At 46.7% G+C, this 15,545-nt stretch overlaps 1 protein-coding gene across 1 annotated transcript in view; it reads left to right on the forward strand.

Annotated features, from left to right (window-relative positions):
• The window catches only part of LOC146825650 (protein AF-10-like), a 1,293,306-nt gene that overhangs the window by 829,651 nt on the left and 448,110 nt on the right, over window positions 1–15,545 (forward strand). Inside the window, exon 11 of the mRNA XM_085607649.1 lies at window positions 14,694–14,866. Coding sequence (XP_085463775.1) covers window positions 14,694–14,866 — 173 coding nt within the window. The remainder of the gene's footprint in view (window positions 1–14,693; window positions 14,867–15,545) is intronic.

The raw sequence follows: 15,545 nt of genomic DNA on the forward strand, positions 1-15,545 counted from the left end.
TGGAGTCAACCTCAAATGGTAGGGAAGCTCTGACAAGTATGCCCGCACCCCTGGATCCCGAGGAAAACCCCGAGTGAGCAATGAATTTGTAGCCCTTTCTGTTAAGTGCATAACACATATTCCCTATAAGGTGGGTCTCCTGCAAGAGGACCACGTCTGGCAAGGTCCGTTTCAAAAATTGCAGGACTATCCCCCGTTTTATACGGTCCCCTAAGCCATTAACATTCCAGCTGAGTACGTTTAAGCCCCTATCCCCCATCCCTGAACACAAAGAGACCTCCCCCCCAGAGAACCACAATCGGACAATTCTGACAGTCATTGCTACGCCTTGCAAGAAAAAACGACAACCCCAAACAACAACCCCAACATCCTGAACCCCCCCCCCCACCCTGCACCCCTCCCCTACGTCAGCTTACAAAGCCCCCCCAACTTGCAGTGTGTCTGTCGCCCTACCAAAAACAAATCTACAAAAAGCACCCCAAGGGAGGAAAGAGCCCCTATCTTCCCCCCGCCGCCCTCCCATTACTGCAGTAAGGTGCGAGTCACTGTCCAGGACTGAATCGAAACAGGCCAGCACCGAAGGTATCACTTCTGTCCATCCCGGTCGCCTTCCACCCCATCCACGCTGTCCCGGCCGGGCTGTCGCCGAGGGAGTGCATCCAGCCAGTCCCCTGCCATGTCCATCGTTACGAAGAAGAAAGTCCGATCCTCATATACCACACGCAGCTTAGCGGGGAAAAGCATGGCATACTTCAGGTCCATATCCCTAAGCCGCCGCTTCACCCCCAGGAAACTTTGCCTCTGTTTCTGCACCAACTGGGTGAAATCAGGGTAAAAGCTCACAGAGGCATTTTGAAAAGGCACCGGGCCTGTCACCCTCGAAGCTTGCAGGATAGCGTCCCGATCTCGAAAGTGGAAGATCCGGGCGACAATCGGCCGCGGGGGGGCTCCCACCTTAGGCCGTCCGCCAGGCACTCGGTGAGCCCGCTCCACCGCGAAAAACTTGCCGAGGCCCTTTGGCGCAAGATGATTCACCACCAGGTCCTCGACGAGGAGGTCCACGGAGAGCTCCTCCGAAGTTTCTGGGACCCCAATAATGCGCACATTATTGCGCCGGGCCCGACCTTCAAAGTCCTCGAGCCGGCGAGCGGAGAGGTCATTCGCGGTTCGTAGCTTGCGGACCTCAGCCTGGAGTTCCGAGACATCGTCCGCGAGGCCAGTAGTCTTGAGGTCCAGGGACTTGACCCGTTCATTGGTTTTTCCCAGGTCCGCGCGAATCAAGTTGACATCGACCAAAATCATGTCCACCTTGTGCGCCAGGGTCTCCAACTGTCGCCCAATCGAAGATTGCATCCCATCTATCGCCCCCTTGATATCCTGCAATGATAACTCCGAGGCTGGGGATGAATCGGCCTTCTGTGCTTCCAGCGACTGTCCCGATCCACCAGGCGACTCCTTCTGCTGGGCATAGCGATCCATATTGTTGGATTGGATATAGCCTCCCCGCCTGGTAGTCTTAGACTTCGACCTGTCTGCCTCCGATTTGGTCGACATCTCGGACAGCAGGACGGTCAGTCGCAAGAGGACGTCCCTCACTCAGGTAGAGGAGACAGGTACGACTAGGTCTTCAACAGCCAGTCAGGACCGGGTGGAGGTCTTCCAGACAACAGAGGATCTGTATGACGCACTCCCAACCCGGAGCAAACAAAGGGCGAGAAAGCGAAAGTGAAAGTGCCACGGCATCCGTCCGTCAGTTCACACCTCCCAAGGCTGCTGTTGTTCAATTAGTGGCCGGGCATCCTGCCAACGCAAGCCCCTGGCATCCTTCAGAGGTAGGCCGCAATCTTCCGCCGTGCACAACTTCGGTCCCCGGTGGGCGATCTTGGCCCGGACAAAGTCAATCGCCCCAGCTGTGACTCATCTGCAGGATTCCGTGCATGAAAATCAGGATTTAGGACAGGATGAGTGCCGGAGGGCGCGAGGGTAGCGGGAGCTCAAGGCTCACGCGGCCATCTTGGTCAAGCGCTAAGCTCCTCCTCCCCATGCTCCATTCTTAATCTAGGATGTAGATTTGACAATATAAATGCTTCCTCTTGCTTAATTTGTTCTCTTATAGCTTCTGCATCTTTCATGTACTAGATGTCTCCCATGTACTTCTCTTAATGGAAACTCCATGCTCGTTCCTGACCCCACTTCTGAATCACTAACATACCCCATTTAGCTTACTCTTTGGTACTTTCACCTTTCTTTCCTTACCGTTCCTCTTTTCTTTCTTTCTCTCTCTGTATTTCTTGAAATCACTCCATTCTTCTTGTTTTTTCTATTAAATCTTTCATGTGAGCTCTCAGTCATCAAACCCAATTCAAATATTTCATCATGTGTCAAATCCATATTGTAATTAGGATCCCTGCATGTTTGGTGACGCATGCCTTTCTTATTACCACCTGGTATGTCTCCCACAATATAGATGTGCTGTTGACCAATTGTTCATTTATGGAGAAAAACACGCCTGCCCCATATCTAATTTCATTTATGAATACTGTGTCTCACAGGGCTCCTCTGGGAGCCTTCAGGAGAACGCTCTGTAAGGCTGACCTGATATATCCAGTACAAGTAGCACTGGAGAATAGTCCGATAAAGTGTTGGGGAGGTGTTCCACTTATTTGGACCAGGTACAGATATCTCTTGTGAGAAACCAGTAGTACTATCAGGACCAAGTTGTATGGAGGTTGGAGATGAGGAGCCCTCTCGTGCCTCTGGATTTCTTACTTGACATATGTCAATCAGTCGGTCAACAACAATAATCTCCTCCCAGTTGCTGTGCAGCCAAAAGATGAGGATGCCTACTTCTGCTGTATCTGTCTGCATGAGGGTAAGGTACTACCTTAGAGTCAAGTCTCCAGATAACAGACCTCTGGCCAAGCTGTGTTGCGTTAAGTCACAGTTCTTGGAAGAAGTGTGGTCTAGCTGCAGTCAGGCCATGTGTACATATGATTGTGATGGGTTTTAGAGTATATTACAAGTGTAGAATAATGTAATGGCACTGTGGGGCTAGGGCCTCTTGCAAAAGGCATATCAGGGTACCGTGCCTAATTACATCCTGTACCTCATACGTATTATAGGTAGGATGCAGTATATTTTGCATCAATCCTTTTTCCCCTGAGATTGGATTCTGTTTATTTCAGCAAGTGCATCTCCTGTAGGAATACTTTGTTTGTTTTCGAGTTGTTGTTGAGCCCTCATATGTTCCATGTGATGAATTTAAGGGGATGTATTGCTTTTTATTGCCTTGGGTATTGGTGTATGTGAGGGGTGTCTGCACAACTGAGCATCTAAGGTGTACTATGTTGGTCTAAATAAATAAAGGACAGTGTTTGTAGCTGAAAGCAATTTCCTCCAAGCTGTCTGTGTATATGCACCACACTCTTCCGTTGTACCTCCCTCTCCCACTTTTGCCACCCAAACTAGTCAGAAAAATCAGTCTATTGTTTCTATTCTCGGTGTTATGTATTTACTACAAAATCCCCCTTTCTATCAGGTTGCTTGTGGAAGGCCGTTGGGCCTACCAGCGTTGGTCCGCCTCGCAGTCGATGGAAGAGACTCCATTCAAATTCTGTCCTTGGTGCCATGCGAAGTTCCATCGCACCGACTCACACAAAGTGTGCAACTTGTGCTTATCTCCGTAGCACAGCGATCAGGACAGCGACGCATGTAAGTCTTTTTGAGCAAAGAAGATATTTGGGCTCGACGTTGCGACATGCAGAGCCAACACATCGGTTCCATTCCGGACCTCTTTGGAGAAGATTCTGAACAAGGGACCGGCGATGCCATGGAAGCTGAGGAAGAACAGGAGCCTTTCTCCGGATCTGGCTCCGATGGGGATGAAGACATCCCACAAGGGCAGCGCATCTTCAGTACCGATCCTCCCTTGCCCCAAAGTCCAACTCAGCCCAAGAAAAAGGCTCCATTACCACCCCTGCCTTCGGGCCTCAGTATGCTCCGAGAGCATGTTTCCGACGCCCCGCCTTCCGGCTCGGCACCGAAACACACCCCAAAGCCTTCTGGCTCCGAATTGAGTCATCCACGTTCAGGCACAGAGCCGAAACCTTCGGAGTCGAAATCTGGCTCAGCCCAACCTCCTTCGACACCGGATACGCCTTCGGATCCAAAATCCTCAGCATCCAAAACACCGGCACTGAAACCTTCTGCGCTGAAACAAACAGATGTACTGATTCCATCAAAGGAGAACCATTTCGATGTTCTGCCCCCAAAACCGGATCCAAAACAGAAGGAACTGTATATTCATTCAAAAACTGGACATATTGCCACCAAATTGCTACTCAAACACAAAACTGAAATTGAAGAAGCTTACCACATTCCCTTAAAGAGCAATCATTTTGGTACTAACCCTATTCCTCCTCCTCCTCCATCACCTCCTTCCCCTGGTCACAACCATTGTTAATTTCACCTGCTGACTCGCCACCATCATTTACACCTGATGATCAGGATAATGGGGATGGGGATGGGGCTGTGGACAGTGATGCAACACCTGCAGACCCCTGGACGGATTACAACACTAATTCTCCCACAGGTAACGATCCTGATCCTACTAAGCCTTCTCCACCAGACGACAATGTAGGCTATATCGAATTATTAAGCAGAGCTGCTAATTACCATGGGGTCGAATAACATAAGGAATCCCTAGAAGAAGAGTGCCTTTTCGATACACTTAGCAGTTCCCAAAGATCCACTCACACACTCCCTATGCTCAAGGGTATGCTAAGACATTTGGATGACATTTTTAATGATCCTGTTCGGGCACGTATCCTCACCCCTAGGGTAGACAAAAAATCTAAATCTCTTATATCAGGGGACAGTTACCATTAGATTCTTTGGTAGTTTCTAAGACATGTAAAAGAGCCAATTCCCAAATGTCAGGAGATGCTCCACCTCCAGAGAAAGAGTCTAAGTTGATATACACCACTGGGAAAAGAGTAGCCTCCCAAGCTGCAACTTTTTGGCACATTTCCAATACCCAAGCACTTTTAGCCATGTACGATAGGGTGCATTGGGATGAAATGGAGCAGTTGCTCCAATTTCTGCTTGATGAGCACAACTCCAAAGCTCAAGACTTAGTGCAGGAGGTATAGCTCATCTCGAACAATTTCAACAGGTGCGCTTTAGATGCCGCTGACACTGCGGCTAGAGCCGTCAATTGCAGCGTTCTCTTAAGAAGACATGCCTGGTTACAAATTTCAGGGTTTATGCCAGAGGTTCAAGCTTCTATTCTTAATACGTCTTTTTGCAAGCAACACCTCTTTAGCCCTGTAGTAGACACGTCCTTCGAAAAGATGAAAAAGGACACAGAGGGCCGTGGTTCCTATCAGCGCTCCTCCTATCGTGGAGGGTCCAAGAATACCTCCTCAGACACTGCCTCTACAATCCCCCAAACATTCTTCCACATTCACACAAACAGTCACCAGACCACTTTCACCTTCTCAACCAATAGGCTCAGTCTCTCCTTTTAAAAGGAGCTATAGAGCCCGTACCACTACGATACCGCGGGTTGGTCTTTATATGCCCTATACTTTCTCATAACCAAAAAGGACGGTTCTCTCATACCTAACTTTGACCTCAGAGAATTGAATCTTTACATACAATCAGACCATTTTCACATGGCAACGCTTCAACAAGTGCTCCCACTCCTACAACAGGGCGACATTGTCTTCTCTAGACTTCAAGAACGCTTACTTCCTCATTCCATACATCCCGCTCATCGCAAATTTCGCAGATTTGTGGTAGCAGGGCATCATTACCAGTTCAAAGTACTCCCCTTCGGAGTCACCAATGCTCCCATAGTCTTTACAAAGTGTCTGGCAGTAGTCGCTGCTCACCTAAGACAGCACATTCATGTCTTCCACTACTTGGACGACTGGCTCATCAAAGCCAGTACGTATCCTAAGTGTCTCCAACACACTCACAGAACACTGCAGCTACTGCCCTAACTGGGCTTCACAGTCAATGTAATGAAATTGCATCTTCAACCTTCCAACACTCAAAACTATCTAGGATCCACTTTAGATACTCAAAGAGCTCTAGCCTTTCCCAATGCAGCCAGAATTCGCAATATTCAGGCTCTAGTTCTGCAGTTTCAGCCCACTCACTCACCACCAGCTCAAGTGTATATGCAGCTGCTCGGAATGATGGCCTCGTGCATCATGATTGTTCCCCATGCCAGGCTTCAGATGCGTCCCCTTCAGGATCTTGTGTTGGTAAATGACCGTACTCATCACTCTCTGCAGTGGTGGAACCCACAACATTTATGAAATGGACGGCCCTTCATAGACCCAGTTCCACAGACCATGCTAACAGCTGATGCGTCCCTCACTGGTTTGGGGGCTCATCTCCAAGATCACACAGAGCAAGGCCTATGGAGTCAACAGCAAACAACTCTCTATATCATCTGCTAGCAGTGTTTCTTGCGCTCAAAGCATTTCGAACTCACCTAGTCGGCAAAGCTGTCCTAGTTCGTACCGACAACATGACAGCTATGTATTATATACAGAAACGGGGGAGACACACTCTCTCCAACTGTCACACCTAGCTCAAGACATTTGGAAGTGGGCCATTCACCAAATACACGAATGGGAGTTTAACCCTCAAGTTGTCCTCCCATACTTTCAAAAGTTAGGGATTCCCTCCAATAGATCTTTTTGCCACACACCAAAACCCAAAAGGCCCAATCTTCGCCTCCAGGTATCCACTCCCGCACTCCAAAGGTAATGCACTATGGATGAACTGGTCAGGGATATTTGCCTACGCTTTTCCACCTCTCCCACTCATTCCATTAGTGGTTCGGAAACTCAGGCAAACATCCCTCACACTGATCCTAGTAGCTCCCACATGAGTCTGTCAACCTTGGTTCACAACCCTGTTGGAGCTGTTACTAGTTCCACATCAAAAACTGCACCTCACATCCAGTCTCCTCACACAGAGCTATGGAGAAATCAGAAACCCAGATCCCAAACAACTCAACCATGCGATCTGGCACCTGAGTTCGTAGAGTTTGGTTATCTCAATCTCCCATCAGACTGTCTGAAAATCATCAGAGAGGCCAGAAGGCCTACTGCAAGAGCCTTATATGCAGCTAAATGAAAACGTTTTGTTATCTATTGCTATAATAACAACATTGATCCTCTTGATGATTCAATACAAAATATCATGTTATCTGCTACACTTGCAGCGGTCAGAGTTAGTTTACACTTCTATCTGCCTACATCTTGCTACAATAGCTGCGTATCTACAAAATAGGCAACACATATCTCTCTTTAGAGTGTCAGTAATCAAAGCTTTTATGGAAGGGCTTCAGAGTTATCCCACCAAGACTTCCACCTGCCCCAGTGTGGAATATTAAGATAGTCTTCACATGATTAATGGGCCCACCTTTTGAACTCATGCATAAATGTGAACTGCAATTTCTCTCCTGGAAAATCTCTTTCCTTATTGCAATAACTTCACTGAGGAGAGTGGGTGAACTACAGGCGCTAACCATAGAAGAACCTTTTTTTCCAACTTCACAGAGATAAAGTGGTTCTTCGTACTAACCCCAAGTTTCTACCTAAGGTAGTTTCTGGGTTTCACATCAATCAATTGGTTGAGTTACCTGTGTTCTTTCCTCAACCAGATTCAGTGGCAGAACGAGCTCTACACACCTTAGATGTTCGAAGAGCCCTCTTATATTACATAGAAAGAACAAAATAATTTCTTTAAACTAAACTTTTTGTTGCTTTTGCTCAACCTCACAAGGGCAATCCTGTATCCAAGTCAGGTATTGCCAGATGGATTGTCAAATTCATTCAATCATGTTTTGTAAAAGCAAAGAAAACTTTCACAATACCCCCCTAGAGCGCATTTCACTCGCAAAATAGGGGCTACTATGGCTTTCTTAGGAAACATCCCCATAGTTGACATTTGTAAGGCTGCAACATGGTCTACACCACACACATTCACCAAGCACTATTGTGTAGATGTGTTGGTGAGACAGCAAGCTAATGTGGGCCAGGCAGTACTAAGAACACTCTTTTAGACAACTGCAACAGCTACAGGTAAGCCACCGCTTTGGCAGAATACTGCTGTATAGTCTATGCAAAGCATGTGATCTACAGCTCACATGCCTCGAACGGATAATGTTACTTACCCAGTAATCATCTCTTCTTGGCATGTAGAGCTGTAGATTCACATGCACCCACCCGCCTCCCCAGGTACCTATAGATGTTGCAGTTCTCTCTTACTTTTTATACATACGCATGGACCTCTCTATTCTACCCCTAATAACTCCATTCTCACCCTCTGTGGGAAAACAATCGAACAATGGAGTCTATGCCCAGGTGCACTACCACCAAAAGGAGGAGTCACCTACCTTGTGACTGGAAAGACTTCTTTGAACAAAAACAAAGTGCAAACCTCCGGATTTAACACTAGATGGAAGGAGTATGCAAAACATGTGAATCTACAGCTCTACATGCCAAGAACAGATGCTTACTGGGTGAGTATCATTAACCTTTCTCACTTAGCATCCCACGCCACTAATTGTGCAAGCCTTGAGTAGTAAGGTGCATCCCAATTCATCTCCAACTACTCCTCTGGATAGAAAATCAAAGAGGATTGAGGATTTTCACAAGTGCATGTTTTATTCTACCAGACTAGCATTACAATCATGAAATACTTTTTTTTTTTGGTTTGTTTTTCCAGGTTCGTTACACACATTGAGGACGTGGCCAGCGAGATCTTTCTGCCAGTCCATAGGGTCTCTTTGGCTCTGGGGATTCATGATGGGTAGGACACAGGCAAATAAGTTGTCCTTGCAAGTCTAGATACTACTGTTAAATAATGATCTTGTATTTTTATTGGTTTAACAGCAGAATCCCTGTGCAACTATATTTCACAATGTGTGCAATGATATTTTAGAATCAAATATGGGTGTCATTTTCTTATTACTTTGAAGTTTCCTTTAATTTTAATATTCTTGCTACGGTTCATGACTCTAGTAGGCCTAGAGGCGAGGTAGTAGTACATGTGCACATTTCCTGCATCTTCAAGTAAAGCGTAGTCTTGCTTTCGATATTCGCAACCAGAACATTGATTTCAGGAAATTAAAGATGTCAGCAGTGTATTCTTGTGTTTTTTCTTTTGCTTCAAGGAAGTCTTTCAATGCCTCCATGATAAGTACCTTCCACCTTGACATTAGATGAGTTTCACTGAAAGTGTCAAGTTTCTGTCACATATTTGCATCTTATTGACTTGTATGGAGAGAAAAATGTATATTAACCATTTAGTTTGGCCTTCCCTACCAGTGCAGCAGATGCGTCACACCTTTTGAGGCAGAAAATGTGGGTCTGTGAGGCAACGTGCTGATCAGCAGGGGCATCAGTCCTCCAATTCCTCTTTTCCCATGCTACAATAGGCACTAAACCATTTTAGTTTGGCTTTAGTGGCGCATGAATAACTGGGGTGGGAGAGGGAGGGGTTTACCTACCAGGTTGGAATTACAGTTCATCAGACAAATGAGTCTTACAAATAGTTCAAAAAGACTATGCCCTACCTTTTGTTTCTGTCCCACCCCCACTATTCCTTCCACACCAGTGCAGATATCTGGCGAGCACCTTGCCCATTCTGTTAAGTAGGCACAGCTGTTACTCTCCACTGGTGACGTCCACATGGATCCAGCCTCCGAAAGAGTGGGGGATATTTATTCTTGCTACTTTATCGAGCTCAGGTCTATTCTGGACTTTCAGCCTTTGAATGCCCTTCACTGGAAGGACAAATTAATAAAAATGCTCATGTTGGCTCAGATCCTGTCTGCTCTGGACCCAGGCGACTGGATGGTGTCCTTGGACTTCCAGAATGTATATTTTTATTTATCATTTCTGCGGTCCCCAAGACAATATTTGGGGTTCAAGATAGGTCAGGAGCATTTCCGTTTGCTGTACTCACTTTCTGCTGCACCAGCGCCCCTTGGGTCTTCGCGTAAGTGATGGCGATGTTCGTTGCCTATCTTCAGGGCTCAGAGATACCAGGATTCCTGTACCACGCAACTAGCTTTTGAAGGATTGCTGACTGCAGTAATGGACCACCTCCGGACAACAACAAACCCCTTGACATCATTGGGGTTCGCTATCAAAGAGCGGAAATCCCACCTGGCTCCTTTGCAGAGGCTTCCATTCATTGGAGCAATCCTGGACACAGTGGAGTTCAGGGCTTTTCCTCTGCCTCAACATGTCCATGATATTCGGGCTATAATCCAAATGTTTCAGGCTTGATCCTGGATCAAGGTGAAAGCAGCTCTGAGGCTTATTGGCCTATTAGCTTTCTGCATCCTCCTTTTCAGCAATTCCAGGTGGCACATCTGGTCTCTGCAATGGAATTTGAAGTTCCAATGCACCCATTATCAAGCTATCCAGATCTCGGAGGAGACAACTTGAGATCTGCAGTGATGGGTGCTAGAGCACACTTGGTCCAGCGGCAGGCCCCTGTCCTATCCACACCCAGAGCTGACGGGGGTGATGAATGCTTCCCTCCCGGGCTTGGGAGGTCATCTGGAGGAGGTGTAGATCAAGAGACTCTGACTTCCAGCCGAGCACCTACTCCAAATTAGTCTGCTGGAGTTTGGGCATTTGTCAGGCTCTGTAGGCATTCCTGCCATCCATCAAGGGGAGGTTTGTGAAGGCACCGTAACGATAAACTGCAACAAGCAAGGCAGTCGGGTCCTGTATGAGGAGACTCTGCACTTCTGGATGTGCCTAGAAGATCAGGGCCTTCTCCTGATTGCAAACCATCCTGCAGGGCCCCTGAGTGCCAGAGCGGGCGAAATGAGCAGGAGGTGTCTGGCTGATCACTAGTGGCGTCTTCATTCTGAGGTGGCACAGGGCATCTTTCAACAGAGGGGAGAACCCTCGCTGTATCTTTTGCCACAGGTGAGAACAAGCAGTGTCAAAAGTTGTGTGCATTGGAGTTTCTGTAAGAACACTCGTTAGGTGATGCATTCGGGGTACAATGGAACATGGGAGTCATATATGCCTTTCTGATTCTGCCTGTCCTGTACCGATTTATGAAATTACAGGGCCCAAGTTATCTTAGTGGCTCCTGATAGGGCCAGTACAGCATGGTAGCTGAACCTTTCAGGTATGAGGATCTGTCCTCTAAACAAGTTACCGCTTTGTAAGAACCTCCTCTTGCCCTCGGTCTACTCTACAGACCCTCCAACTGGGGAGGCACTGTTTTTTTGTTGTTGTTTTTAAACAAATTTTATTGCGTCAAGTGTCAAATACAACGCAGAGCCCTGTAACCCAGAGGCTGTCTGCTACAGTTTAAAGCACAAAATATTGCATTGGCATTTAATATAAACGATTATTAATAAGAAATAATCATATGTACCCAACAAACTCCTCCCAATGCACTGTATCTACACTACATCTCAAACGTCCACTCCACACTCACTACATCTAGAACACATCCCGCCTAGCCGCTGAACCCCTGCATCCCCGCTCCACCCGCCTCACAATCGCACCATCTCCAGCAGGAATAGGCTCCAAGGAAAGGCCTCTATAATCTGCCCAGCGCTTCCAAATTTTATCATGTTTTTGTGGGCACCCTCGTGCTGTAAAGATAGGAGTCTCCAGATCCATGTTAAAATGTAGACCATTTTTCCATGCAGACAAGGAGGGTGGGCCTCAGCCTTCCACTTCAGCGCAATGTTGCGTTTAGCTAAGGTGAATCCTAGCAACATCAAGTGGCGCTTATAGATATTTCCCCCGATCCCCTCCATTATATGTAACAGCACTAACTTAGGAGAGAAGGGAAGCTCCCACCCGAAAACCTCCCCAAGGCAGGCCAACATCCCGCGCCAGAATTTCGCTTTCGACCTATATTGCCAGATTGTATGCAATAGGGTTCCATTCTCCCGACCACATCTGAGGCAAAGCGGGGACGCAACTAGGCCTGCTGTCCACAATCTGACTCTAGTATAGTATACTCGGTGTAAGTAGTTAAATTGAATTAGTCCGAGCCGAAATGGCGATTGCAGCCCCACTAGGGGAGGCTAGCGCTTCCGTCCAGTCCTCTCCATCCACCGGGCAAAGGTTCTCTTCCCACGCTACCCTCAGTTTATTTAGTGTAGTAGGACAGTTCGTCACCAGGGACTGGTAGATTTTGGAGATTTTATGGTCTTGTAGGTCTCCCATAAACAATTTAGCTTTAATAGGGCTAAAATCAGGGAGGGACTCCAGATCCACGACGCTGGGGAGGACGGCATGCCGAAACTGAAGATATTTATAAAATTGAGTGTTTGGCATCTGGTATTTTTGCTGGAGGTCTTGCAAGGACTTAAGCACTGTGCCTCGCATCACATCTCCCAGGGTAGAGATCCCTATGTTGTCCCAATCTTGAAAACCCGCTAGACCAGCTAGCTGTGGCAATATCCCTTTGGACAAAGCGGGGTCTCCTTTGTCAACTTGCCCCACCACCCCATCCTCCGCAAAGCCTGCTACCACACTTGAAACACCACCCTAGTGGCAGACGGCAGGGCATTTCGCACCGGGCCCGAATAGAGAATAGTGTGTAATGTAGTGGTCCCCATGCATCTCCGCTCCACCGCATAAGCAGGGTCAGACCTGTCCCCATACCACCAGTCATTTAATATCAATAATTGCGAGGCCATGTAGTAGGACTGGACATCCAAAGTGGCCAAACCGCCATAGTATGTCGACCGGAAACATGTACGCAGTGCCACTCTAGACGCCCTCCCTGCCCACAAGAATTGCCCCAGTGCTGAGTTCTCTTGGCGAAACCACGTGGGGGGATGGGGAACGGGCAATTCTGTAGTTGATAGAGCAGCCGTGGTAGTGATACCATCTTGAAGATGGCCGATGGACTGGAGATGGAAAGAGGCATATGAGACCAGGATCGCAGCTCTTCGCGCACATGTGTCCATACCGGCAGAATGCTACGTTCCCAGGACACTGTCGGTGAGTCCGACAGGAAGACTCCTAGGTACTTTATCCCCAGCGCAGTGACTTGCACTGTCGATGCGGGGAGGCACTGTTTTGGTATCTGTTTAAAGGTGCCAAACTGGTGGTTAGAAATAGCTATCAGAAGAACAAGTTACTTTACATCAGTAACGCTCATTCTGGTGGATACTCTACTTAACCACAGATTCTTCACTGTACTCCCACCTCCCCATTCCATGGAGAAGCCTCTTTTTTACATCTAGAAAGATCCCAAGTTTGAAATCAGCACACTGGAAGAAACAATTGCTCATGTTTCACTCCTGAGAGTGCAGAAAAGGATAAGATAGGGTGATGTCAGCGTGCAGGGATACTACTTGTACGCGGCTCATGGGAGCATTGGTATGGAGAAATGTTTTCTGGATCCAGTCTGGCGCCTGGATAGTATTCTAATGTGAGATATAAAGTTAGAGCGATACAGTATCCATCAGAAGAATCCTTACCAAAGGTAAATAACTTGTTCATCGTGCTTGGTAAAATTATAAAGTGGAGTCTCCTTAGCTCACTTCCTAGCTTTTTTTAATGTCACTGCAGTTTGCAGAGAGGTAGTGACGCAGATGCATGAGGCACAGCTGACAGCCTGAGCAGCTTATCCAAAAGCAATATGGCAGAGCTCTGTAAGCCACATCATAAGCTCGTATTTGTCAATCGCAGCTGCCGATTATATTTGGAATTTTTGTTCATGGAAGACTTATTTTTCATTTATTTATGTAAATGTAAATGTGTATGTACTTGTATAGCGCACTGCCACCCCCAACAGGGGTATCCTGGCGCTTTTACTTATACTGCTGTGGAACCCTTCCTGGCCTTTCCCTGTGAAATGTCCACTCCTGGGCACCCCCATGGTGAAGCCAGGCATCCCAGCGCTGCTTGGGCCGTTGTGGAGATTAAGCAAGCTATTGCCCAGAGTTGCAGCGTGGGACCCATGATTAGAATAGGCACTGAGGCGAGAATTATCAGGTCCGAGGAAATTGAATCCAAGACCCGCAGAGGCAGGGGATTGAACTCTGGTCCTGGGCCAGAACTCTGCATCAGGGTCTGCCGCTCTAACCATTGAGCCACACTTCTCCACTTTATCCATGCCATTGTATCCATACATTCTACCATCCACACCTATGCATGCATCTATCCAGCTACTTACACCTGTGCACTGATGTATTCAGCCACAGTCCTCTATAAACTCTTTTACTCACACACTTCCATCTGTTTTTCTTTCCATTAATACATTCACCCACCCTTCCACACTCATCTACTTACACCTCCCTATATGTCCATCATCATCCCCTCCTTGTCTGCATGGCTGTTGTGTGGGTGCGTATCTGTTTGTATGTGTCTTGCCTGTGTATGTGGATTTGGGTATTGCTGTGTGTGTATAAATGTCACTGTGTGTTTTCTGTTAGTGCATTAAAACAACTCAGACAACATACAGCCATAACAACAATGAACATATACATCTAAACCTACATCTAAATGCACTTACGTATGTTGGATTTTCCAGTGTTTCTGATAGAATAAGCGGAGTGGTGATATTTGGGTGACAGTGTGCATATTTGCCGACATTAATCAGAATGTATGCATATTTCTTAGTGCTGTTTTAGAACAGATTTTTAGTGTGTCCTATTTTTATTTAAGTCATCCAGTCTCCATGAGAACTTCTGGAGTCAACAGGCAGATGTCCTATGACCAGACATTTACACACTTGTCAAAGAGCAGCATCCAAGACAACATGAGTCTTGAGCAACTGTTGGAGAGACAGTGGAGTGAAGGCCATGAATTCCTACTGGAACATAGTACATTCAGTGATGGTGAGTATTAGATACATTTATGAATGTGTTATAATGGAAGCCACCTAAAGATTTAGAACTGAATGCAACACTTCCAGTGCTCTGCAAGATGTTAAGTTGCGAAATACACAGTGCCTGTTTATTAAAGCACCTCTTCTGTAGTAAGTAGCTGATATGGAATGTGACTGTTTATGTAGCATTATGATTTTCATACTTCCAGTCCAGTACCAAGCCTTCTTCCTTGTAGGCAGTGTGTTATAGAAAGTATAACAGATGAAAGTGTTATAAACTTCCCCAGTTTTGCATAAATAAATGTTCTGAGCAAGAACTCCTTAGCTACTTTTGTTATGTTGGATTACCGTAGGAATTGATCCCTGCCAATGGCAAAGATCCCTTCTGCCTCAAACCTAATAAGCTTATTATTACTATAGAGTTCACCTACCATTTCACAACCCCCATTTTGCCATTCCCATGCCACAATCTTGTTGTTAATGTTCTTAAATGGTCATATAATCCAAAGGGGTAACCCTGGAGTGAATGGTGCTCTCTACACTGTTTATGCCACAATGTTACCACCTGTAGTATTACATATGCCTGTTTCCCAAATATGGTGGAATCCACCATCACTGCTTCTTTCAGTGTATATTGTGAATAGGTGTCCGCTATTAGTGTCTTCCCCCAGTTATCCTGATCATCATAC

This window comes from Triturus cristatus, chromosome 5_2 (assembly GCF_964204655.1).
Source record: "Triturus cristatus chromosome 5_2, aTriCri1.1, whole genome shotgun sequence".
Classification (NCBI taxonomy): Eukaryota; Metazoa; Chordata; class Amphibia; order Caudata; family Salamandridae; genus Triturus; species Triturus cristatus.